Raw genomic sequence first — 25395 nt, forward strand, 5'->3', positions numbered from 1 at the left:
CTCTGATGGTCTCCTAGACAACCGAGATAACGGTGCAGCAGTTTTCCATATCGGCCCTGGAGTCTATTATAGCGCGGGATTAGCTTTTCCGAAAAGGTCAGACGCAAAGTCACCAAACCTGCTTTTTTTATTCCTGCCCCCTTCTTCTTGCTTGGCCCCATCTCGAACCTGCATTCATAAACATTGCATGTGCCATTTCATTTGATGAAATTAGACTAAAAGTGCTGCGCATGTCGGTGTACTTGAAAATTGACAGAGCGGAATGAGGAGCCGGCTCCGATCCGCAGCTCAAGGCCCCGATTGACTGTTATGTAGCGACCCCTGGTGTGGAGGTGATGCAATAGCATCCTTGAAGAGAAACCATGTGTGAGATTGATTCCAGTGCACTTTATGCATGGATGTCCGCGAAGGATTAAGCCATTTAGACCTTGTAACAATGAAGTGAGCCCCAAAAAAGGGAGTGAGACTATTTCACAGCTGGAATGTTCCAGCTGGGATTCCCGGTGGCTGCACAGGAAGTGAAAGGAGCTCTGACAGGAAGTGTGCTCTCATGGTGGGTCAGCATTTGGGCGGCGAGAGAGGGAGAGAGATGTTTCCTGTTGGCGCTTGCCACATGTTTAGACGCCTCGCTCGCAGTCTGATGGCCTTTTTGCTTTTTCAGGTCACCCAATAGCTCAACCTGACAACCTTTTACATGCTTTATGGTGAGTCTACGAAGTATTAGAAGAGACGAGTGGTATTCAAAGGTAGTGCTAAATTGGTCCTCTTCTGATGCGCTCACATTTCAGAGTAAATTTTACCCATGAAAATGAAGGGAGGCAGCATGGTGGATTAATCTGCTCTAAAGTCAATTTATTGCTGAGAAACATTTATTACCTGCACAGTCAGTTTTTCAATCATATTTAACATTCTTAATGACCACTAATACACCAGTTTCTAATATATTCCCCCACACATTCACCATTTGCTCCTCCTGAATTCACATATACACAGTCCTCCATTATTCACTGAAAACCTCACCTTTACACTGCTGTGTTCAGACTGAAGCCCTGTATAATAGATTTTTTTTTCATGAGTAATCTGCCTAAAAAAGTCTGAATAGAACCAGATAGTTCGAAAACCAAAGCAATGCATCCAATTAATCCATTCCAGACATCGAAATATAGAGAAAATATATTTTATAGAGAGTAAATAAGGTTTGACATACAGAAAACAATGTGAAATAAACAGAAATGATTGATGAAATGGGTAAATAAATAGTAAAAGAGCCATCACATTTACCTTTAGAAAAAAAAATGTATAGAAAACATTGATAAGGGGAGCTGGCCATGTTTATACTTTGCTACAAGTTTCTTCTTGAATTTTATGCTGCTTCTCATCTTCCTCATCAAAGCGAATGTCCTTTGGCTTCATGTTGGCATTTTGAGCCATCACACTCAATAGAAAAGAACAAAAACTTTCCAAATGCTTCCGATGAACGCGAGGTGATGCTCATTCATATGAGGAGGTGTTGCACCCGGTAATTCAGTAACGTGTCAATGTTTTGCTTTTTCATGAAAATGAAACTTTTAATTAATGAGAGGTATACAGCACTGTAGATGTTTGACCAAATGAACAATTATTGCCTCATATCTGTTGGACTTCCAACTCAATTTGCTAAGAAATTGGTATCGTGTCTGTGTAGATTCTCGGTTATCAAGGTCATGGGTGAGTATCAGCATTTCATTTGTGTCTCAAATGGTTGCCTGTTGTCTTTTCATACTTTTGTTTTTTTGGGGAGAGGGTACATGACCCCAGCCTCCATTTCATGTAAATTTCAGCATACAGGTATCCCCAATTATTTGCATTTTTATTTTTATTTTAACGCAATACTTTTATTTTTGCTTCCCTTTTTTATGAGATGAACTCAAAGATATAAAACAAAACTGCACCTTTCAGAATGGCCTTTTATTGTGTGCAGTCTAAGGCACACCTGTGCACTAATCATGGTGTCTAATCAGCATCTTGATATGGCACACCTGTGAGGTGGGATGGATTATCTCGGCAAGGGAAAAGTGCATCATAAATTTAGACTGTTTTGTGACCAATATTTGAGAGAAATGGTGATATTGTGGATGTGGAAGAAGATTTAGATCTTTGAGTTCATATCATAAAAAATGGCAGCAAAAACAAAAGTCTTGCATTTTTATTTTTGTTGCGTATACAGTATAATGGTACTGGACATAATATATAATTAGATACACGTCTGTGTGTTGCATGCAATATTTTTTTTGTTTTAAATAAAATGTATTTCACATTATTCTCAAAGTGCTTATCCTGTCTTACTAAAGGATTAAAAACTTTCCTATTTCAGGAGTAGTGGAATCTTGATTTGATGGACTAATAGAGGGTAGGGGTCGTCAGTTAAAGAAGATTGTCTGTTAAAGCAACACCACGGAGCTTTCAGCTTTTGTTGATTATGGCGGCACCATATAGATAAAAGCGGTAATGTTTTGCCTGTAGGAAGACCACATTTCCCATCAGGACCAGCGCATAGCGTCATCTTTGAGCTCACGCCAGAGAGTGAAAGCCGGGCCAATGTTGATCCTTGATTGTCCTTTTATCCAGGTAACCTCTCTTTTTTTGTCTCCTCAGACAAAACTTTTTGGTTGTAACTTGTTTTTCAGCTTCTGCAATGACAGCCGCAATCGCACGTTCGAATCGACTTCCGTCTTTGTAACGAATGAGGAAAGAGGGAAGTGACGTATATCCTAAAGCAGTCCACATTTGTCATTTTTTTGTGTGTGGCAGGGTTCCTGACACCCTTTTCAAAGTTGCTTAGTGCCAATAAAAGTGAGACTGCCCCCCTCAGGCCTTGACAAAGATACCATTCAACTAGCTGTAAGTCGATGTTTCAATAGAAGGTATGAAAATATTTTTTGAAGGTTGAAAAGTTCCAAGTATTGTTTTAAACTGAAATCATTTTTTTTCGTGCAGTAAAACTACAGTACAAAATTATTGTAAATAAATTTAAAGAAGCTTGAAACTGAAAGTTTTAAAGTTAGCTACAATGTTAGCGACGCCGTGCTTCCCTTTTTCACCTGTTACAGTTGGACGCTATTAAACAACTATAGATATTAATATGTAGATACGACACGCACCATTTGAGCTTGAGTAAATGCTAAGCTAACGTCGATGCTTTTCATTGCCTTTGCTGGGAATGTTACACCTACCAACATGGGCGCCAAGTTGGGATGTCTGTTAGCCTGCTCTAGTATGCACTGTATATAACAGAGGCACAAATACACGTATAAGTCTTAAATTTCAGAAATCTAAATAGGTCTTACATGATATATTGCTGTGTTATGTCATCAACAACTTCTGAGACCTTTTGCACATAGAGGTGTTTAAATAATACACATCGAGGAGGGTTGAGTCAGAGGATGCAGATGTGGCCACATGAATTGAAACTTCCGGCCCATCAAAGCAGTTAGTGTCAGTTTGATGGACTCCCGATCCGCAGGCCGCAGACGAGCGACTGTTGCCTCATGCAAGAAAAATCAAGAGGAAGGGATTTATAGGAGAAGGCGCGATCCAAAGCGGAGATGTGATGGCGAGATATGTGGATTGCGAGAGGAAAAATCTCTTTGTCTCGGGTGAGCTCGGTGGACAATCAAAGTTTCCTATCAGCTGTGGAGTAGGGGAAATTGGCTGCCCTGGGAAGGAGAGGGCCACTCTCACAGCTAATGGGAAGTGCCCCTGTCACTAGACTCAGGTCTGATAGAGAAAGTAGGAAATGTGTCTGTGTGTGCGCGCTTGTGAACAGAGAGCAGTCTGACGGCCTTGGCGACTGTCATACCATCCAAGATGATAAAACATCTAAAGTAGAGCTTCATCTGCCGCTTATCCCCTGCACCGAGGGACTTCCATGAGCCGCGCAGCCTTGTTTTTTACGGCCAAACTTGTCCTGAGAGGCATGACCATCGCTGCTTTGATGGAGCGCCATGTGGCACGGATCAGTGGGTCTTAGCGGGACTTGCGGACAGTCGCAAACAAGGGCGACAAGGGAAGAGGATTACTGTCTCGTCGATACAAATCCACATCGAGAGGGAGGTTGACATCGGCGTGCGCGCAGATAGGCCCGGCTCGGGAAGGGGGGGAAAGTGTGTAAACATCGGCATTTGGGAGCAAGATGGCAGCAGGCTTTTGATGCTTGTCTTGCCGGCCTCCGTTCTCCGCCTCCAAGAATGCGTCTCGCCGCTCAATCCTCGGCATTAAAGTGCCATCTCCATCTCCTGGCGTCTGTCAGCCCGCTCCCCGCAGCTGCGTCGAGGGCCACAGACGCCCTCATTGTCCTCCCGCCCCTCGCTCACCAACACGCGTCCGCGCGCGGGCGGATCACACCTGCCACCTGTGACGGGGGCCGCTACCTGAGGGGCAGGGCTTCTCATCCATTGCTAACCCGTCATCCCGGCAGCCTGTCACTGAGGAATGGCGGCTCACAGAAGCGCCGTTGTGAGGAAAAAAGGCCTTCGTTTTAAGCAGAGCCAGGCGGACTCGGGAGGGGAAGGTTTTGGGTTCACGTTCACATTTCCCCTTTTCGATGACATCCTTTTATGCAGGGGCGAGAAGGATTGAATGAGTGCGTGTCATAGCAAGCGTGCGTGCACATAATAACACGGTGACAGTGAGGGTGGTGGCTCTGTCTTGGTGATTTATGAGAGTGCGCCGCGAAGGGTCTTCTGAGCAGGATATTGTTCCCCGACTGGTGACTTCTGACGCTCGCTTTCTTTGTGCGTCTCGGTGTGCACGTGGGCATTTTCTCCCAGCGAGAAAGATTAAGAAGGAAGTAGCTGCAGGTGAGACAACCCCCACTCCGTGTAATCAATCACCACCACGTCACCGCCGCCAAAACCTTGCGGATTACCCTTTTAGCTGCAACATAGTTTGCCGCCATAGTTGTTTTAATTTTTGCATATTGATTATTTCTGGCAGATAAAGAAAGAGCACACACTGCATCATTACTCCCCTTCAGGAAAGGAAGATATTAATCAGCTTCATGCATGTGGGTACCTTACAGCTCAACCACATGGGCCAAGTAGTCCCACACCTTGCACTAACCCCCTCATCCACCCCAAACACGCGTACGCCACATCAGGATACAGTGCTGCACACGAATTCCGGTTCAAACAGTATTTTGCTCGACTGACGCCAACAGATAAACCGCATTTCTTCTGTGACCAGTAATCACATCCTGGGCCAGAGGACATGTCTGAAAGTGAAAAAAGGCCTAAAATCATCAAGACGAGGCAAAGCGAAGAAGCAAGGGCCTCACCGTCAGTACTGTTAGGTGACACTAACTTCTAGGTAGCATTTGAGCCGGCAAGTCATGCTTCAAGTGTCACTGTGACATTAAAGTAGAAGTCAACCGTAAAACATTTCTTGACGATATGTTATGTGTCACTAATCCAAACATGACATTCTGATTAATATTGCATTTTTGGAATATAAATTATGAAGCAAAATCCAGCCGTTATTATCCATCTCAGGGGGCGGCCATTTTGCCACTTGCTGTCGACTGAAGATGACATCAATGTTGCTCAGAGCTCACGTGTTTTCTGATGCTGCGCTGTGATTGGTTGTTACCTGAGACCTGAGTAACATTGATGTCATCTTCAGTCGACAAGTGGCAAAATGGCCGCCCCATGAGATGGATAAAAACGGCAGGATTTTGCTGTTTATTTGCTGATTCATATTCCACTAACGCAATATTAACTAGAATGCCATATTTAGACTAGTGGGCCTGCATACAACATATTGTTAAAAAAAAAAATGGAGGTTGACTTCCCCTTTAAGGCTATAACGTGCGGTCACTTCATATCTGCTTATCAAAGGCCGTACTTCCAACTCAGCATCTGTGCCAGGCTTGAGTAAAAGTCTGAGAAAGAAAAAGGCCCACATTGTGTAAAGGTTTGGTGACCTGTTTTGCAATCGGCATCCTTTCAGTCTTTTTTTCCATTTCATTTGAATCTATCAGCTTCCAAAAATGTTTGATATTTAAAGACAGACCACACATTCTAGGGTGTTTATTTTACAATGCACTCCATCTTGTAACCTATCTATATGTTATCATGCACAATCACTGAGATAAAGATAAACATGGTTCAAATTTGTATAGGGCTGGGCAATACATCGAATTAATTCGATACATCATTGAAAATTTTCTAAATCGTGAAATCAAATTTTGTCTTTTGGATGATTGACTCTTTGACTGCCAAAAACGTTAAATGACGTTTAGTAAAAACCTACGGAGGGCCGCCAAGGACGTTAAAAGACGTTCTCCAATTTTTTTTAAAAAAAATTTTGTAAACGGGTGGAGGAAAGCCTTGGCCAGCTGTGGTGAAAGTTTCAAGCAGATCTAGTTAGCCTAATGACTATTTTTGGCCCCTAGATGGCAGCAATGACTCTCTTTTGACAAGATTGGTTAGGCGTCAGTAGAAGACGTGAGGCGGAGCTAGAGGGGACAATGGCTGGGGAAGGGAAGAGAACATGGCGACCGGTTGCAAGCAGCTCACGCTTGGGAATTTTTTTTAAAGACGAAGGCATCGACCAACGCTAAAGAGCACATTGATGACGACGATGATCATCATCGATGATGATGATGGTGACTCCGAGGTTGGAAGCATTGACGCGGCAGTAGAAGATGTGAGGCGGAGCTAGATGGCTGAAGAAGCGAACAATGGCGACCGGTTGCAAGCAGCTCACACTTGGGAATTTTTTTCAAAGACGAAAGGCATCGACCAACGCTAAAGAGCACATTGATGACGACGATGATCATCATCGATGATGATGATGGTGACTCCGAGGTTGGAAGCATTGACGCGGCAGTAGAAGATGTGAGGCGGAGCTAGATGGCTGAAGAAGCGAACAATGGCGACCGGTTGCAAGCAGCTCACACTTGGGAATTTTTTTCAAAGACGAAAGGCATCGACCAACGCTAAAGAGCACATTGATGACGACGATGATCATCATCGATGATGATGATGGTGACTCCGAGGTTGACGCCGAAGTTGTAAGCGCTGACGCGGCGGCTATGACGACGTCATAAAGGTTCACGGGCTAGCGATGCTAACACCGGAAAACGCGGAGCACAACCGAGCACGCTCAGGCGGACGTTCAATCGAACGACGAAGAGTGCCCAGAGTCCAATGCATATTCATCGGAGGAGTGGGTACAGTCTGCTACTTGCTATTCCCCGGAAAAAAAGGCCGTCAAGAAAGTGTAACGTCTGCACGCGAAACAGACAATCGAAGTGAAACTACTCTGTTGTGCAAATCCTGCTCCCTCTCCTTGCACGCAGGGCAGTGTTACAAAAAGAAAAACTGTATTTGAAACATCCACATAATTGTAAATAGTACCACAGTTGCACACATTTGTAAATAGTTTGCGAAATTGTTTTGTCAAATTGTTACACTGTTGAATGGAATTAAACGTATTTTGCAATCTAAAAACACTTTTTCATTGTTGGTGGTGGTGTATTACAGAAGTAAAGCACTATTTAGGTGTTTGTGGCATCATTCATGGACAAAAAGAAGTGTAGAATTCACTAGAGTGCATGAAATAACATCGTTTCACAAAAAGCTCTTTTTCTCCGCTTTTTGTTTCAAAACAGAGCATTTCGGTGAAACTAACCATTTTCTATTGTTGATTACTGAAGAACGGAATAAGGTAGAAACAAACTTTTTTTTCTGATTAAAGATGAGAGTTCAATCTTTCATTTGGTAGTATGTGTGTTTCCATAGTCCAAACACAACATTTTCTGTGGACCTTGAAAGATCAGTCAAAATGCTTAAATCGGCTGGCACTGGCGACATCCCGTTTCTGAAAACGTCTGGCAGTCAAAGAGTTAAAAGCTGTTGTTCTTATGTTATTTTACATTCAAATGTTTTTGTGGCAGAATGCTGGATGGGTGCTTTACAAGACATGTTTACAATAGCTACCAACTACTTAATTGTGGCACTTGAGAAAAATGTTAAGTTTATGTGGGTTTATTAGTTTGGGTTTATTAGATTAAAATCGGAATCATCCTGAATGTCTGTAAAAATCGAGATTTTATTTTTTGGCCATATCGCCCAGCCCTAGCTACCATCCATGTCAGCGTCTTTGTATTAACCATTGATTTATTTTATGTTCAAGGTCAAATATTAATGTTTCTCTGATGCATTATTTATTATTATTTTCATGCACTTCTATTAAATTGTTGACTTTTGTGCTGCTGGGAAATGAAACTAGAGACCTCAAAGAGGCTATTTGTGGAGAAATCTCAAAATCGACATTTTCGACCTCCTGCACTGTTATGGTCAAATACAAGAGTTGTTACCAGAGCGGGTCACATATACTTTTTAATAAATAATTTACCTAACATTTAACATATGTGTTGATGGTGCAGCACAAAAGTTATAATGTAGTTCCTGAGCTGGAATTTTTAGGCAACTGCATGTAAAGTTTTACCGCAATGAAGAGTGACTTAAGTTATGAAAAGTAATGAAGTGAACAATCAACAGTTTGGCAGTTTCCAGTGAAAAAGATTGAATGGTGTTGGATGTATTTTAGTTCTAAGCAGTAATTGTCATCTCGGTCCAATTTGGCACTCAGACTCACTTTTACACATTTTGTATCTAGTCTTTGATGGATGCCTTTGTTTCTATAATAACAGTGATACTGAATGCTGCTGATAAATTCCATTCATCTATTATTCAAACATGTATTTTCAGTGACACGGATCATTTCTCATAGCGATCCTTAGGATTAGTTTTGTCGAGCGTCTTTTGAATTGCTTTTAATCACCGCTCATAAGTTGTGGGGCCAGCAGTAAAGTCAGAGCGGCCTGATAGCATCAGCGCATTGCAGCAAGCATGCAGACGTGAGCTCAGTGGTCTGCCGGACAGTCTCGGTCGCCGGTGTGCGCGCGTTCGAGCGGCCCGCCTGCTGTGAGAATGAGTTTGCCCCATCTCCCACTGCTGCAAAAATCAACTGGAGCGCAAACAAAACTGCCATTGTGTGGCCTTTCGGCGGCACCGAGCATCGGCGCGAACGGACATTGTCTTTGCTTTCCCCTGCCGTGTACTTTCAGAATGATTATTGTATGCACATACAATGTTAACATTAGTATTGTGAGGGGAAGGAGGCCTGTTATTATGGGACAGGAAGTGACCTGCCAGGACCCATGATGACCTCAGAGGGAAAGCAGTGACCTCAGACTGACCTCCATGGTCTTGATAGGTGCTGTATTCTGCTACACTACAACAACAATGCACTGGAAATCCCCTCTGTTGTTGTAAAGTGTGCTTTTATACATCCTATTTACTTTTTAAAGGTTATTTTTATCCAGAAAATCAATATGCCTTGATTAGCATGACGAAATGAAGTGCAACACACTTCTGTTCAGGGAAACAAGAACGTTGCAATTCAGGCGTTTCTAACACAAGGGCGCCCCCATGTGGCAATTACTTCCTTTGGTAGGTAGTTTGTTTACTCAGCACACATGCCTCACACTAGTTCTGAGTTGTGAGTTTCAACTCTTGAAACTCAGTTTGAATATTCTCTTCGTCCTTGTGGGGCTTTTTTCTAGGTATGCTAACTTCATCGCAGATTCCAAAAACGTGCACGTTAGGTTAATGTAAGACAAGCATCAAGCAAAGACAAGTAAAGCCCTTTTTCACACTGTATTTAGCAGAATGCAGCCCACCATTGTCAAACCCATTTCTTGTATATGTGGAGCGGGGCAGGGACCACGGAACGGAGTGTTGCTGGTGAACTGATTTATTTTGGCAAACTTATTTACAAGCAACGGCACGATTAAACTTGCAAAGTTGTTTTTCTTTTTTGAAACAATGAACGATACATCTAGTCATGATGTGGCCATGGAGTTACATATGAATGGACTGTCAAGGCCACTTCCGTTGGGAGAAGTGAAGCAACTGGCGGCCATCTTACGTTACCATTCACTAAGGCTGCCTAAATTCAAAAGGTAGTGTGTAAAAGTTGACCACTACATGTCACCAATACAATACAGCCAAAGCGAATGCATTTCGAAGCACGTGAACTACGGTGACTCGGAGAGGCCAAACTTTGCAAGCCTACCACCAATATTCTTTGGCATGAGCGAGAGAGCGTCTCAGCGAGCGATAGCAACTTGGCAGTCAGGGAGAATTCCAGCAAGCGATGCCGAAATACAGAGTGAGCTGGAGTTAGCCAGAGCAGCTTAGCTAACAAGAGCAGCTAGTGGGAGTTAGCTGAGCCATAGGCTTGATCGAGCGGCTAGTTATGTCATCTTTATTTATATAGCAGTGGAAGACGCTAGTAAAAGCTTTCGAAAGCAAAGCACTCAATCACAGCACTTAGCTACGACCACCTGCAGGCCCCAGCTGTGGCTGTGGACCCATTGGGGTCGGACACTAGCTGTAAACAGGGCTAACTACCTTCACAAAGTTATCCTTTGGGCATCCGTAGCAGAAGATGGCAGTGAAACATGTCAGCCTCTTGTGAGGCTCCAGCCACGTAATATAATTGCGGACTATATACTTACGATTATACCCCCCAAAAATTTACGTTGTGATAGGACTTTTTTTTTGCATGTAATTGAAATTACTTTTTTTTTCTTTCTAATGAAATACACACTATGCCTTTAATACGTTGATTTTTCCACAGCGTTTTCATGTTATTTTCTGCCTCTATGGTGAAAATCCCAGTGTTATGACATATAGTTGTAACAATAAGTCTGTGAGAAGCACAACATGTGTATTTCATTGCTAAGAAAAATATTTTATTTTTCTCTTATATGGTTTATCTCCCGGTGTTACTCAAAGATTCATCTGCATCATGTTGTAAGAGCCATTAACAATCAAGTGACAGTAAGTAAAACCCATCAGGAAAAAAAATGCTGCAAAATGTAAACCTCACAATACTTAGATAATGGATGATGCAAACAGTGACGGTTCACTCTTTGCACGGCTTTCATGACCTACCGTAAAACACACACTTGTTAATTTTTTTCAGTAAAAACAAAAAACAAAACTTGTTATCAGTAAAAGTGGCAATGTAAGATGCCTGCCCTCTGGCTTCAGCCGTGAGGGTCCTATTGACAGTCCATAGGTGTGGCAAAATCTTAGTTTTTACTTCCTGGTAGGCTGCTATCTTAGCACTTCCAAATATGGACATGCTACATTTGGTAACTTCCCGTTGCTGCGACTCCTTCGTACCGATTGAGTGTAGTGTGAAAAGGGCTTCAATGGTAGTCTAGAAGTTCCCTGCAATTGGCCGTTGACCAGTCCTGGGTGTATCCAGCCTCTTGCCCTAAAAGTCAGCTGCGAACCTTAATGAGCACAAACGGCATGCAGAAAATTGACGTGCAAGTTTATTAAGCTACAACAAACTGAAGAGGTTGTTACTCCAATTTTTATTTGAAATTTGACAGCCTTACATTTTTTTCCATCTCCATGTCTTTTCTCACATAACAGTCTCATGAATTCCCAAATCTCAGTGAAAACACCACCTCTTACAAAGCCACTAAATGTAGAAAATGTGACTAAATTACAAAAAAGTGACAAACATGTAAAAAAAAAAAAATCAGAGCTTTTTCATTATTATGGGAAAGCAGTAAAACAAGAAATCGTACAGTAAGTGCAAACTGGAGAAAATGGGCCAAGATCAGTAACCAATCACACCTAACCGCTTAAGAAAATGTTCATGTCGAACTAGTGTATGTGAGCAAAGACATCAGTGAACACTTACGCACTTGTTAACATTTTGCAAAACCGAACCAAAAGTTGAGATTTAAACAGAGGCCATGTAAAGTCAGAGCACATGTGACAATGGGAGCGCTCAACAACCTGTGATCCATTTTATCACAAGGCACGAGTGTTTGGATAAACCCGCATGATGACACATTACTGGCTGGACACGATGTGAAATGCATGTTTGTCACATTTATCGGGGTCGTCATACATACATGATTGGCTGCGGGGCGAGTGTTGACGTCTTGTTTTAGAGAGCATCCAGCAGGCTGTCGATACGGCAAATGAGCTCTTGCCTCTTGCTGGACAGAGTCTTGTCGTTCTCGATGTACACCTCCTTCTTCACCTTGCCGGCAACCAGTCGCTCCGCCTCCTGACTGGCACGGATCACCAGATCTTTCACCTGGCCGTCCAGCTTCTGCACCTCCACGACCTGGCCAAGAGATGACGACGACCGTCACTCAACTGCATCCCGGCAATCATACAATCATCACGCACCTTGTCGGCCAAATCGGAGCCTTCGGCCTTGAGGCGAGCGTGCAATGAGCTGATCTCGTTGGTGAGTGTGCGGTAGTCCGCCTCGAGCGCCTTACGGCCGCTGTTGAGAGCGCCCGTGTCGCGAGATTGCTTGTAGCGGTTGACCACCTCGTCCATGTGTCGGTACAGGCCCAGACGCTTGTTGACCAGAGTTAGCACCTGCTCGGTGATGGAAGCCACCTTCATGCGCACTTCGGCTGCTGGGTCCTGAAGGAGGAACACACAAAAAACATGAGTGTCACGTGAGTCAAATTATTATTATTATTTTTTACTTTTTTTTTTTAATAACAATACTGCTTCTGTCCAGTAGATGGTGACACAGAAGTGGATTTTCACTCACGCCTCCATCCAAACCATAGTCTTAAAAAAAAAAAAATCATGTCCATTCCGAAATCCAGGACAACCAGAAGCACCATTGCCTTATGGTTCATGTAGTTCTTTTGGCTGACCTTAGTGTGTACGCTCATGGAAATAAAAATAAAAATGGCTGCACATCTGTCCAAGGTTTTTTCCTAATAGATAATTTCCCTCCGCCCTATTTTATACTGTACTGTCCCAAATCCGTGATCTAAGGTAAAAGTTGACTCCCCCCAAGTTGTCTGAAAACAAACCTTGGTGATGGCGAAGTCCATACGAACATAGATGATGACGGTGAAGAAGAGGATGTAGAAGGCTGCAACAACCAAGAGAGGCTCCTGCAGCATCAGGATCTTATTGAAGTTGTAGTGAACCTGTAAATCACAAAACAACATGTACGCTATTAATACTATTACGTGCTTATTCAGTGATGGTCTTCAATATTTGATTTGTACTTTTTAAAAATGACATTGCAAAAGCTAATCTATACACATAGGTTGAATAGTGGTAACTTGACATAATCTGACAGGATTTTTCTGTTCTAAATTTTTGTTAACTGCTGTGGATGGTGAACAACCGTCCTGCATACCAACCCGTCATTGATCTGACAGTTGGCGTGTCCTCTGCTGATTCAATGTAGCCTTAGTGAATTATTATAACCCCCATGACTGGGAATATACATTCTACACAGACATGAGACTATTCCAACCTTCCATCATTCGATTTTGGATGCACACCATTAGGCAACAGCTGGTTAAAGAAAAGTCCAAACATGAATCCCTCTTCATAAAGCAGTCTTACCACAACATCTTGAATGTGCTGCTCCACCAGGTTCTTCTTGGTGGCAACAAGCACGGGTCGGCCAAAGGTATCCAGGTACGTGTAGTGCAGTTCGTTTGGCATGCGATCAATTTTGTATGGCGTATCCATCTGGATGTTTCTGAAGGAAGCGGGCAGTAAAATAAAAGGGCATACATAGTCAAACTAAATATATGAATAAAATACAAATGTTGATTGTTGAAACTCACTTGGCTCCCTCTGGTAGGATGATTTTGATAGTCATAGAGTCAATGACCTGGTCGTCATAGACGTGGTCAACCAGTCTCATTTTCAGTGCATACTGGTCCCCTGAAAGATCATTAAGAGGGCCTGTGTTTTATGTCAAAGTCACAGTAATGAGTTCTTTATACGCTCCTACACATGTTAAATGTTTACTTATTCATCATACACTTATATTAGACCCTAAATACACAATGACAGTGAATCACATAATAAGCGTGAATCCGCCTAAAAAATGCACATTGAACATGCATGCTCACGACGAAAGCAGATGTTATGTCTTACAAATAAGCCAAGTTTGTGAATAGCAAAGTCAGTAATTGATTTATTTGTATTGATAAGTACTTATAGATGCCACAGATGGAAGCAAAGCACATTTTGCCTAAATCAAGACACTTTTAGGCCCTTAAAAAAAACAAACAACAAATTTAAAATTTCATCAAAGAAAGGATACAATAAAAATAACTTGCAATCCAATTTTCGGATACCAAACCGCAAATAACCAAGGGTTCAACCAAATAACCCTTGTACTGACTCTGCAGTCCAACAAGTAAACAAAAAAAAGTCACTCTAATTATTTACAGTTCATTAAATAGGTTAGGATTCTCTGTGGAAAAATGTACTTATTTGAACCCATTAAGGCCGGGAGCACGTGGTCGCGCTTCTACCGTTAAAGCTGGGAGCGATCCAGCGCTATTCTCCATTTAAAGCCGAGATAGCGTATAAGTCATTTTGTTTTGACCAATTCCTGGTCTCTTAGCCGATAAAATGCATCAGAGCATGCACACGAGGGTGACGTGGGCCTCGTTTCGGGAGTTATGAAATAAATGACGCGATTGACAACTGCGCAGGAGGAATTTGAATCGGTGTAACGAGTCGACAGTGACATACAGTTAAGAAATATGTTTGTTGACTATAAGGATGTTGAAAATTTCAACGGCTTTGTAATGGAATGGACGACGAATAATTACTTGATTCCCTGAGGCTATTACAACTATGCGCTCTAGTAAGGAGGTAAATATACCCGCAGATGCGATATTTGTTTGTTGATTAAAAATATATATATATTGAAGGTTTATAATAATAAACGTATGTTTGTGTGAATGCCACAAGTGTAAGCTCTGAAATGTTTTGGGAATTATGTTTCTATCTGCTTCAAGAGCTGAGATAAAAAATATTTTTTTAATATTGTTGAATTTCCAGGAAAACTTCAGGTTTTGGGGAATGACTCTTAAGTCACCCATAGGTTTTAGAGACATGTTTGCCAGGCACTTTAGGCCTTTAGGGGTTATTGCTGTCCACATGGTAATTGGAAGTCTTTCCAATCCACTCACCGAGAGTGTAGAGATATTCATAGCTGGGCAGGTTATACCCAATAATGTAGTGGGTCTTCCATCCACCAAACAAAGGGAAGCGAGGCCTGACCTCCACCTCCACGGAGTCTTCCAGAATCTGCAGGTGGGAGGTGGAGATGTTTCCAATCTCATCCCTGTAGTAGACATCTTGCGCAGAAGCAGGAAGTATAGTCTGGAGAAGGGGAGATGATTGTCATATCAACAACAGAAATAAGTACAGTAATTAAGCACGAGGGTATATTATACCTTGAAGGATTTGACAGACGAGATGCCGCTGTCTGACTGCCGCTGGTAATCGTAGCGAGAAAATGGGCCCTTCAGGACGGCTCCAGTGTGCCTCACATCAATCGTCTCCTCCACAGCGATGTTGCCCCAGTGAGACACCTCAATGGTGCGAGTAATGCTACTGATTGTGAGGAAGGGTGTGTTGTTCTCAAAGTGGATTTTCATTGCATCCTAGACATGAGAGGACATGCACAGTTAGAACTTTGTGACAGTTTCTACTAGCAAAGCTTGTCATCTTGCGATGAGCCGTACCTGGCTAAACTGGGGAATGTCACTGTAGGGGCCGTATTCAATTATGTCATCCATCTTGCTGGGATTGCCCAGTTTGGTGTAGCTCTCCACCGTTTTGGACGCCAGGCGAACACGTGTCGTCTGACTTTGGGTGGGGTACGGCGAATAGAAGTAGTGGTTGCCTTGAAAAACAACCAGCTGGCGCTCGGCCTGGGTGATGTCCGAGGGGAAGGGCTCGAGGACGTGGCTGAATGTCATTTCCACCTTTACTTTAACCTTACCTCCCACAACCAATGTGGATGGAAGAGTTACTTTGAAAAAGACACCGCTGTAAAAAAAACAAAAGGATGCAGCGATTACTTAACAGTACATCAGCGAGGCTCAACAAGTGTATTTCTGCTACAAATGGAGGTGAATGGTTCTTTACGTTAAGCCGTTAATTTTTGTTTCCTGGATCTTCAGCTGGCCATCATCCTCTTCATCACCTTGCACCTGTAAATACAAATTATTTTTATTATTATTACTGACAGCACATTATAATCATTTGCTTAGTGACTTTGATCCCCACTACGAAACAACATGCGCGGAATCACCTTCACATTGTTTTCCGTACAACAAGAAAGGCGTCCAGTGAAATGAAATCACAGAGTTCCCTAAGCTTGACAATGGCATATTTATGCATTACAACAGCAGGGATTTATCCACATGCTGGAAAGTTTGACCCAAAATATGTGCTTCAAAACGGGGAATATTTCACCTCCCATCCCGTCCTACTTTGATGTACAGTATCTTTTAAAAGTACATTTAAAATTCTATTTTATTGTGGATATTGTTTACATTCACCTGATGTTAAAAGGGTTTGAGGTCACTATTTTATGTTTTCATGAAAAAACATTTATATTCAAACACTAGTTTAAGAAAAGTTTGCCAGTCACGTAGAAATGTCCCCCCTTTTTAAGCAAAACAGTTTTTTTATTAACCACATCAATGTTCTATATTGCATTTCTGATTAATTTACGTTTCTCAAAACATTTATGTTCCAAGAGAAATTATGTAAATCTCCAAACTGAAAATAAAACATTTCACATCTATATGACCCAGCCATACATGTAACATACATCACAAAGGCAATTATTTCATTCTGAAAATGTCCCAAAATCATGCACAAATGTCCCCCCGCCCACTTTGGACACATCAGTAATGTCTGCTTAACTAAACGATTAAAACTCTAGTTGATTTATTAATCATTTCAAGGTGCCGGTCACTACCTTTGTCCATATTGTGCGGTACAAGTCTAAAGTAAAAATAATGTTTACGGTCTATAGAAGTGGGCGGGTACTCATCTGCGCAATCGTAGCCGGAAGTACGCTACCCAGCGCATACGTGTCATTCAGTCACTAGAACCAACGTGTACGACTAAGAAAGCTAATGTTCAGCAACAGCAATTAAAAGCCATACCTCAAACAGTGCTTTCTTTCATAAGTCTGACCAGTACATAATAAACTGGGGTTGGCCATAAACACTTTATTAGCGATGATTGGCTGTTAAACCTACCGGGCCACTCATATTAGCATCATTTAGCTCAAGCCGCAGCCAATGCATTAAGAATTGCATATTTTAGCTCAAGCTGCAATCAATATTGCCGGCACCATGCTAAATCATAACATATACGCACACGAGTGACTAATATTTGCTGTGACACGAGAGGCGCAGCAACAGTCGCGTGTCTGCATTAGGTAGCCAACAAGCTATCCGGCTAACAAGAGCCTGTCGTTTCGCGGTGATGTTATATTCGCTCATTTTCTCACCGAGGCTCCAATGTATGCCATGTGTGGAAAAAGCTCAGGTTCCACGGTTAAAATGAAGCTTTGGACGTCGTAGCGTGCGTGGTTAGACATGGTAATGTCCGCGGTGATCTTGGCCAAATGAGTGCTCAGGTCCACCGTCCTCCTGACTTCGTCGTTGGCCAAAGTGGCCGCACATCGTGCAGCGGCCATGAGCAACAGGAAAGCGCCGAGCAGGGGCCTTCTAGCCATGTTTACGGTGGTTCAGACTTCGAATACTGGGAGAAGAGCGTTCAGATTGAGGCGAACAAAGTAGAAAGGCCGTCACACCGCGCCGCTCTGCACGAGAAAAGATGACGCTTCATTCATAAGAACGTGATGTGACGTCAAAGGTCTGCGCCGGAAGCGACAGACTGTCTTTGAAGGCTCGTCTGGCTCGTTTGTCTTATTTGTATTGCGCTTTTAATAGTATATACACGGACCAAATGTGTTTGGCTTGTAAAAAGTAGCAGCTCCTTGTGGAAATGTGGCAAAGCGGAAGCGCTAAAACTGCCCTGTTTCCATGGTTTGCGTTGTAATGAGATTATTCCTATATTTTGATAATAATGGACTGTGACCGTAAGCCGAAATAGCTCAGTTGGGAGAGCGTTAGACTGAAGATCTAAAGGTCCCTGGTTCGATCCCGGGTTTCGGCAATGGGATGAGTCCTTTTTGTTAAAATAAAATGAGATTTAAAAAAAAAATCCGATACAATATGATACAACAGAAAAGTATATATCTTTTCAGGAACATGTGCAGCCAAATAATACACATCAGATTTCTGCCAAATAATCTGGCTGCGCCAAAGAAAAAAAGTACAATTATACATATATATATATATATATATATTCATACAATAGTGTCAAGTAAATATTTAAAATGACTGCGTCAGGTAGGCATGTTGAAGTACACATAGCATTAAAAAATATATATTTTTGCACAATACAATAAATTCTTTCGTGTATTGGTGTTTCTGAAATAAGTGGTACTTTAAACCTAATCTTCACGCAAAAATAAAAAAGAGACAGAAAACTTAACAACCGAAAACATAATTTCCTTAGCTCCAGGATTGTTTTTTCTCCTGGGGTAGGAGGCGATAATTTATAAATCTATTTTAGAATGTCAAATAAAATGCATGGCGGGCTACACAGAATTTTTACTGGGCTATAGCGCCCCTAGCCCCCGGAATAGGAAATGATCCATTACTAAAAGGCACCTTTTTCCTTGTCCCACCCCCTAATGACCAAATCGAACACGATAAACAGTTAAAATGTTTGTTTGTTTGTCTTTAGGGGGTGGGGGTGATACGTTTCATTGCAGTTTCTTGTAACTATGGGAACATTTGTTTGAATAAGCATAATATTTCAAATAATAATCATTATTCATTGTAATGAAAATTGTACCATTGATCTGTAAGATGAACTAATCAAGCATTTGATAGTTTTTTTACCTATTATTGATGAAAATGTAGCAGAATATCAGAAAAGTGAAGGTTTATTTTTCAAGAATTTTGAAGGCCAAATGTCCTCCAATTCTGGAACGACCCATTATTGTTTTCATTATTTTATTACCACTTCAGTTGTCTTTCCACACCTGGATATAGTTACTGGTGGTGACATCAGAATTTATATACAGCTGTTTGTAGCTGGCATTTATACATTTCTATCAACAAACTTTTAAAATTCTTACGTGTGTGTGCGCGCGCGTGCGTGTGCGCTCCGAGTGAGATCTTCGCTGCCTCTGACAGCGCTCACTTCGATTCGGAGAGTTCATCGCGACGGACAGATATCATTTATTAGCACAGTGTCGGAGGCTTCAAAGGGATACTTTTGCGACGACAGACATTTAAAAGGAACTGCTAGCCTCTTTTTTTAGCTAACCGAGGCTAAGGAAAAGTCCACTTTTGATATTTTGGACCACAGGATCGTTTCACAGGTATGGTTTATGATATTTGCACACACTGGCTCAGCGAATATGAACGACGACCCTTGTACAACAAAAATAGATGAAATCATCGGTGTTTTCTCTCGTAGAGTAAGAACATATAATGACTAACACTTAGTTCCATTCTTTATTCTGTCTTGTGACTGGGGTTTGTTTTTGGTATTCTTTTAACAACATTGAACCTCCAAAGTCAAACAAAGTCCGTATTGTTAGTTAGTTGTAATTAATTTGTAAACCATCTTATAGTTGAAAATATATATATTTTCCTCGTAAATCTTACATGGCATACATGTCCATGTCCTGTCATTCCAACATACTTAACTGACGTACAAGTGCTAAAATTAGTGATCTGTTGTCAAACACTTACAAAACAAAACTCACTTTCTCTTTGGTAACATGTGCTGTAGGCGTAGACAACACAAAAGTGAAGGGAGATTGCACAAGGGGTCACAACATTTAACATTCTTAAGACTCAATATTTGCGTAATGTCAAAAAAAACAATACATAGTAGTGTGCATAAATTGTACATTGTTGCTATTTCTGTCATTGCACTGTTGCACATTTCCGGCAATAAGCATGTTGTACTTATCTAGAACAATTGTCTGTTTGGAGCGCTGTGTCCACTTTGTGGTAGTTCCCCCCCTTAATGTTCTCTCATGTCATTCCAGCTGAGGCACAATGACTGGGAAAGTCCTCCTCAATGTCCTCCTCAAAGTCATCATCCTCGGAGACTCTGGGTGAGTGGTCCTCGTCCATAAAGCTCGAGTGGTTTGCAGTGCACCTGTCGTGGATGCATTACGGCAAAGAGCACCACTTGTTCTGCTCTCACCACTCCACTCCACAAGCACACAAATGAAGGTTTTCTGTCCCTCACCTTCATTTCTTGCCCTGTGCTTGGTTCTAGAGTTGGCAAGACCTCACTGATGAACCGGTTTGTGAATAAGAAGTTCAGTAACCAGTACGAGGCCACGATAGGTGCAGACTTTTTGACGAAAGAAGTCATGGTGGATGACAGACTTGTCACAATGCAGGTATGAAACGTATAGCGTACGCGCCAATTCAAGAGAGATTCTGTGCTGTTTGTCCCATTCACTAACATTTGAAAGTGCATTGGGGATTGTCGCCCCAATATGATAGTTTAGATCCTGCTGTACATTTCATTCTTCCTCTTACGATAATGATTATGATGATGATAATGATAATAATAACAATAAAAATTAAGGATGTTCAATATCACTTTTTTTTTAGATCAATAGCGGTAAAAGTACTCACAGAAACCGATAACAAGTGACAGATAACAGGGACAATTAGTATTTATGATACATAAAATTTGTATAAAAAAAAACAATGACATTTTTTTAATAAACCATATATCCCAATTATAGCAATTTTCCTTAAAATTGCATGAAATTAATGGCTATTATATTTTTTCAATTTGCTCATAAAAGTCAATTTTGCATAGAGCACATAATAAAATGAATTAAAAAAAAAAGATAAATAAAATGATACAAATAATCCAGTGGCCAGAAGAAGAGTCTAGATCAAAATATGTGGTTATACAACTTATTTTTAAGGAATACAGTGAATAATTAAATTCAATACAATAGTCATTCATGTAATTGAGTAATATCTATCATGTTGAGAATTCCTCAAGCTGTTTAGTGTGTGATTTTTTTTATTATATCTTGCTTTGAAATCATGCTTTTAATTTGGAAGGCTGCTCTGTGTTTCCGTTTTTGTGGGGACTCGCAAATCAAGTAGTTTCACTTCCTTTTGTTGTGTTTCAGATTTGGGACCCGGCAGGTCAGGAGAGGTTTCAGTCTTTAGGAGAGACGTTCTACCGCGGAGCAGACGGCTGCGTTCTTATGTTTGATGTGACGGACCCCAACACCTTCAAGACCCTCGACAGCTGGAGGGACGAGTTCCTAATCCAGGCCAGCCCCCGAGACCCAGAGAACTTCCCCTTTGTTGTGCTCGGCAACAAGATCGATTTAGAGAACAGACAGGTGTCCTGGCAGACTTCCTCTTTTCTTCCTTTCTTAGTTTTACTACTGGGCCCTAAAATATTCCACATGCTCCCGTGTACATTCAGGTCACAACCAAGCGGGCACAGGCTTGGTGTCAGAGCAAGAACAACATCCCTTATTTTGAAACCAGCGCCAAGGAGGCCATCAATGTGGAGCAGGCCTTCCAGACGATTGCACGCAACGCTCTAAAACTGTTACGGTGTGGTCACGGAGCGGCGTGGTGTCTGTCGGCGTGTGGAATAGAGGACCCAAAGTGCAGGGAGGCAGGAGAACCACAGCAGGAGTGCAGGCGAGACTGGCGTGCTTTATTTTACAAAAAACACTAACCGAGGAACTGGTCAGCATAAAATAAACAAGGAACTGAAAAGGTACAAAAATCAAAATGACAGACAGAACTCCGGGGGTGACCATGACAAGCGGCAATGATCCCACACGGACTGATCACCACCCGGGAACTAAATGCACCCACACTAATTGGGTAACTAACCACACCTGGGGCCAGGCACAAGTGGCTGAGGGCCCGGATTGGTCAACCCGCGGAAGGGCGGGAACCCACTCAGGGCCCTCAACCAAAGCCAGATCTTCCCAGACATGACAAAAACAGGTAAGACATTCGCAGTGGCACGGCAGCTCTCGGCGCAGATTTGCAACTCTCCTGCCCGTCTTTTCAACCAGGAGACCGGAGTGGGGTTGTACAACGAGTTTCCGGACACCAGGGAGAGCCCTGCAACGCAGCACCCCCCAAGAGACCATGGGAACGGCCAAGACGCAGCCGCCACCTAGCAGCCAACAGAGGGGCAGAGCTGCCCACACCCAGCCAGGGGGGGGACAGCACCTATATAATTAACCCACTGGCATGCAGTGAATCCGAATATTAACCCTTAGTGCCCATTGGAGGTGAATCTTGAGGAGTTGGTGATTAAGGTGTCGTTTGATGTAATCTGCTCGATCCTGCTGGCAGCAACTGGGTTCCTGACTATAAAAACACAACCATTAGTTACAAATTGCCAAATACAGAAACAGCAATGTAAGTTATCGCGATGTGGTGGCTCTCGCTAACAGGCAGAATTAAGTAACCAGGTTTAGGTTAAAATATTCTATATACGTAGACCATGTTTCTATAAATTTTGATATTTGGTTTTTATTTGAGGCAGATATTTTTTCCATTAAAATGTGCTTTATGAGGAGGTTAGACCATTGGTCGATATTCAGAGTTTGTTTATTTTTCCAGTTAACAAGAATAGTTTTTTTTGCGATAGTAAGGGCTACAAGTGTAGATTGAAATTGTTTATGTGGTAAGTCAGTTGTTGTTAGGTCACCTAGCAAACACAAGTTTGGAGATAAAGGTATCTGAAGTGAAAAAAAAACATGGTTTGATATGTCTTCATGTAACCTCTTATATAAGGATATGTTGTTGTCCTGAACTGTTGTACGAATCCAGGTGCCCAACAACTTGTAAATAAAGGGCGGGATCAGCCTGGGAACTCTTCCTTGTTTATACTACAGTTTTCCCTGCTTTACAAAACATGTTTTCGAAAGTGTCTGAGAAAGGGCTTGGCTAGCCCGGTTTCCCACGCTAACGGATAAAAGACGGAGCGGCACACGGTCCGGACAGAGTCAGCTGCGGAACACGTACGATTGCCCAGCCGTTTTGCAGCTCGTTCTGCCCGGACCGTAGGCTCTCCGGTCTAGTGTCAAGGTAAGCGCTGATGATGATCATATTATGCTGCTTAACGTTGTAGTGTATTGATTGCTGTTTGCGGGGAATAAAAGGTATAATCATTCGAGCAAAGCAAGTTGTGATTATTGCTGTTTGCGGGGAATAAAAGGTACAATCATTCTAGCAAAGCACAGGTGTCAATTACTGTTTGCGGGGAATAAAAGGTACAGTCATTCTAGCAAAGCACAGGTGTCGATTACTGTTTGCGGGGAATAAAACATACGATTATTCTAGCACAGTATAAAAATGTTGTTTGCTGTTTGCGGGGAATAAAATACACAGTTATTCTAGCAAAGCATATCAAGTCTCTGTGTATTCATCGTTGCCGCCGACCACTCACGATCCTGCATAAAAATATAAAGGTGAAGTAGTGTTTTCCACAAAACAGTATCCTACAGTCCAAGATAGCGGAAAGTAAAAACAAAATCTGTTTTTTTTTAATTTTGTATTTTTGGACCAAGGATGTATATGATATAAACATATTATCTGAGAAGAGATGGTGGAGATGTGTAATTCCTTTCTGCTCCCAAACACCTAAATAAAACGATAGGTTGTTAAGTTGAAAGTCGGGGTTATGCCATAGGGGAGAAAGCCCGCAGGGCTCCACTTGGGCTTTTGTAATTTCTAGTGCCTTCCACCAGGCAGTCAGGGTGGCGGAAATCATTATTATTATCATCCGTCCGTCCGTCCGTCTTCTTCCGCTTATCCGGGGTCGGGTCGCGGGGGCAGCAGCTTTAGCAGGGAAGCCCAGACTTCCCTCTCCCCAGCCACTTCAGCCAGCTCATCCGACGGGACCCCAAGGCGTTCCCAGGACAGCCGAGAGACATAGTCTCTCCAGCGTGTCCTGGGTCGTCCCCAGGTCCTCCTGCCGGTAGGACATGCCCGGAACACTTCCCCAGGGAGGCGTCCAGGAGGCATCCGAACCAGATGCCCGAGCCACCTCAACTGGTTCCTCTCAACGTGGAGGAGCAGCGACTCGACGCTGAGTCCCTCTCGGATGACCGAGCTTCTCACCCTATCTCTAAGGGAGAGCCCGGCTACCCTGCGGAGGAAACTCATTTCGGCCGCTTGTATCCGGGATCTTGTTCTTTCGGTCACGACCCACAGCTCGTGACCATAGGTGAGGGTAGGAACGTGGATCGACCGGTAAATCGAGAGCTTTGCCTTTCGGCTCAGCTCCTTCTTCACCACAACGGACCGATACAGCGTCCGCATCACTGCAGACGCTGCACCGATCCGCCTGTCGATCTCCCACTCTAACCTACCCTCACTCGTGAACAAGACCCCAAGATACTTGAACTCCTCCACTTGGGGCAGGACCTTCTCCCCGACCCGGAGAGGGCACTCCACCCTTTTCCGACTGAGGACCATGGTCTCGGATTTGGAGGTGCTGATCCTCATCCCAACCGCTTCACACTCGGCTGCGAACCGCTCCAGTGAGAACTGGAGGTCACGGCTTGAAGAAGCCAACAGCACCACATCATCTGCCAAAAGCAGAGATGCAATGCTGAGGCCACCAAACCGGACCCCCTCAACGCCTCGGCTACGCCTAGAAATTCTGTCCATAAAAGTTATGAACAGAATCGGTGACAAAGGGCAACCTTGGCGGAGTCCAACCCTCACCGGAAACAAATTCGACTTACTGCCGGCAATGCGGACCAGACTCTGACATCGGTCGTACAGGGACCGAATGGCCCGTATCAGGGGGCTCGGTAACCCATACTCCCGAAGCACCCCCCACAGAACTCCCCGAGGTACACGGTCAAACGCCTTCTCCAAGTCCACAAAGCACATGTGGACTGGTTGGGCGAATTCCCACGCACCCTCGAGGATCCTGCTGAGGGTGTAGAGCTGGTCCACTGTTCCACGGCCGGGACGAAAACCACACTGCTCCTCCTGGATCCGAGATTCGACCTCCCGACTGACCCTCCTCTCCAGCACCCCTGAATAGACCTTACCTGGGAGGCTGAGGAGTGTGATCCTTCTAAAGTTGGAACACACCCTCCGGTCCCCCTTCTTAAAAAGGGGAACCACCACCCCGGTCTGCCAATCCAGAGGCACCGTCCCCGATGTCCACGCGATGCTGCAGAGACGTGTCAACCACGACAGCCCCACAACATCCAGAGCCTTCAGGAACTCCGGGCGGATCTCATCCACCCCCGAGGCCCCGCCACCGAGAAGCTTTCCAACCACCTCGGCGACTTCGACCCCAGAGATAGGGGAGCCCACCTCAGAGTCCCCAGACCCTGCTTCCTCAAAGGAAGGCGTGTTGGTGGAATTGA

General features: G+C 43.2%; 2 protein-coding genes, 1 long non-coding RNA gene and 1 other non-coding gene across 6 annotated transcripts; 3 read left to right on the top strand and 1 right to left on the bottom strand.

Moving 5' to 3' along the window:
- Nucleotides 1-563: 563 nt before the first annotated feature.
- On the top strand, nt 564-2903 carry LOC144056127 (uncharacterized). Its single transcript, XR_013295003.1, has 3 exons — nt 564-704; nt 2503-2607; nt 2791-2903. It is a non-coding gene; the product is annotated as an uncharacterized LOC144056127 (long non-coding RNA).
- A 7754-nt stretch (nt 2904-10657) lies between these two features.
- rpn1 (ribophorin I) lies at nt 10658-17772 on the bottom strand. Of its 2 annotated transcripts, XM_077573218.1 has the most exons (11): nt 17407-17772; nt 16026-16090; nt 15620-15926; nt 15329-15538; nt 15062-15254; nt 13697-13796; nt 13470-13608; nt 12923-13042; nt 12273-12518; nt 11990-12207; nt 10658-11353 (listed from the first exon to the last, which is right to left on the bottom strand). In XM_077573218.1, the coding sequence occupies exons 1-10, from the start codon at nt 17632-17634 to the stop codon at nt 12025-12027; spliced, it is 1791 nt and encodes a 596-aa protein (XP_077429344.1). In that variant the 5' UTR covers nt 17635-17772; the 3' UTR covers nt 10658-11353; nt 11990-12024. The 2 variants fall into 2 exon arrangements, with proteins under 2 accessions (XP_077429344.1, XP_077429342.1); XM_077573216.1 differs by lacking the exon at nt 10658-11353 and having other exon boundaries at nt 11415-12207; nt 17407-17771.
- Nucleotides 17773-18004: 232 nt separating this feature from the next.
- On the top strand, nt 18005-18077 carry trnaf-gaa (transfer RNA phenylalanine (anticodon GAA)). Its single transcript has one exon. It is a non-coding gene; the product is annotated as a tRNA-Phe (tRNA).
- Nucleotides 18078-19143: 1066 nt separating this feature from the next.
- LOC144056413 (ras-related protein rab7-like) lies at nt 19144-23185 on the top strand. 2 transcript variants are annotated; one of them, XR_013295062.1, is made up of 6 exons: nt 19144-19356; nt 20035-20103; nt 20271-20397; nt 21154-21372; nt 21459-21997; nt 22069-23185. XR_013295062.1 is itself a non-coding variant. In XM_077573219.1 (5 exons), the coding sequence occupies exons 2-5, from the start codon at nt 20045-20047 to the stop codon at nt 21717-21719; spliced, it is 666 nt and encodes a 221-aa protein (XP_077429345.1). In that variant the 5' UTR covers nt 19144-19356; nt 20035-20044; the 3' UTR covers nt 21720-23185. The 2 variants fall into 2 exon arrangements, 1 of the variants encoding a protein (XP_077429345.1); XM_077573219.1 differs by having other exon boundaries at nt 21459-23185.
- Nucleotides 23186-25395: the final 2210 nt, after the last annotated feature.

The sequence above is a fragment of the Vanacampus margaritifer genome, chromosome 8, assembly GCF_051991255.1.
Source record: "Vanacampus margaritifer isolate UIUO_Vmar chromosome 8, RoL_Vmar_1.0, whole genome shotgun sequence".
NCBI lineage: Eukaryota > Metazoa > Chordata > Actinopteri > Syngnathiformes > Syngnathidae > Vanacampus > Vanacampus margaritifer.

Bases quoted from the DNA above. Each gene is read 5' to 3' on its own strand.
- rpn1 (XM_077573218.1), bottom strand. From the start codon at position 17,634: ATGGCTAGAAGGCCCCTGCTCGGCGCTTTCCTGTTGCTCATGGCCGCT. The intron at 13,797-15,061 runs GTGAGTGGATTG...ATGATCTTTCAG, and splicing joins TGAATATCTCTACACTCTCG to GGGACCAGTATGCACTGAAA. The intron at 12,519-12,922 runs GTTTGTTTTCAG...TTCCTCCTTCAG, and splicing joins TGGACTTCGCCATCACCAAG to GACCCAGCAGCCGAAGTGCG.
- LOC144056413 (XM_077573219.1), top strand. From the start codon at position 20,045: ATGACTGGGAAAGTCCTCCTCAATGTCCTCCTCAAAGTCATCATCCTC. The intron at 20,104-20,270 runs GTGAGTGGTCCT...GCTTGGTTCTAG, and splicing joins ATCATCCTCGGAGACTCTGG to AGTTGGCAAGACCTCACTGA. The intron at 20,398-21,153 runs GTATGAAACGTA...GTTGTGTTTCAG, and splicing joins ACAGACTTGTCACAATGCAG to ATTTGGGACCCGGCAGGTCA.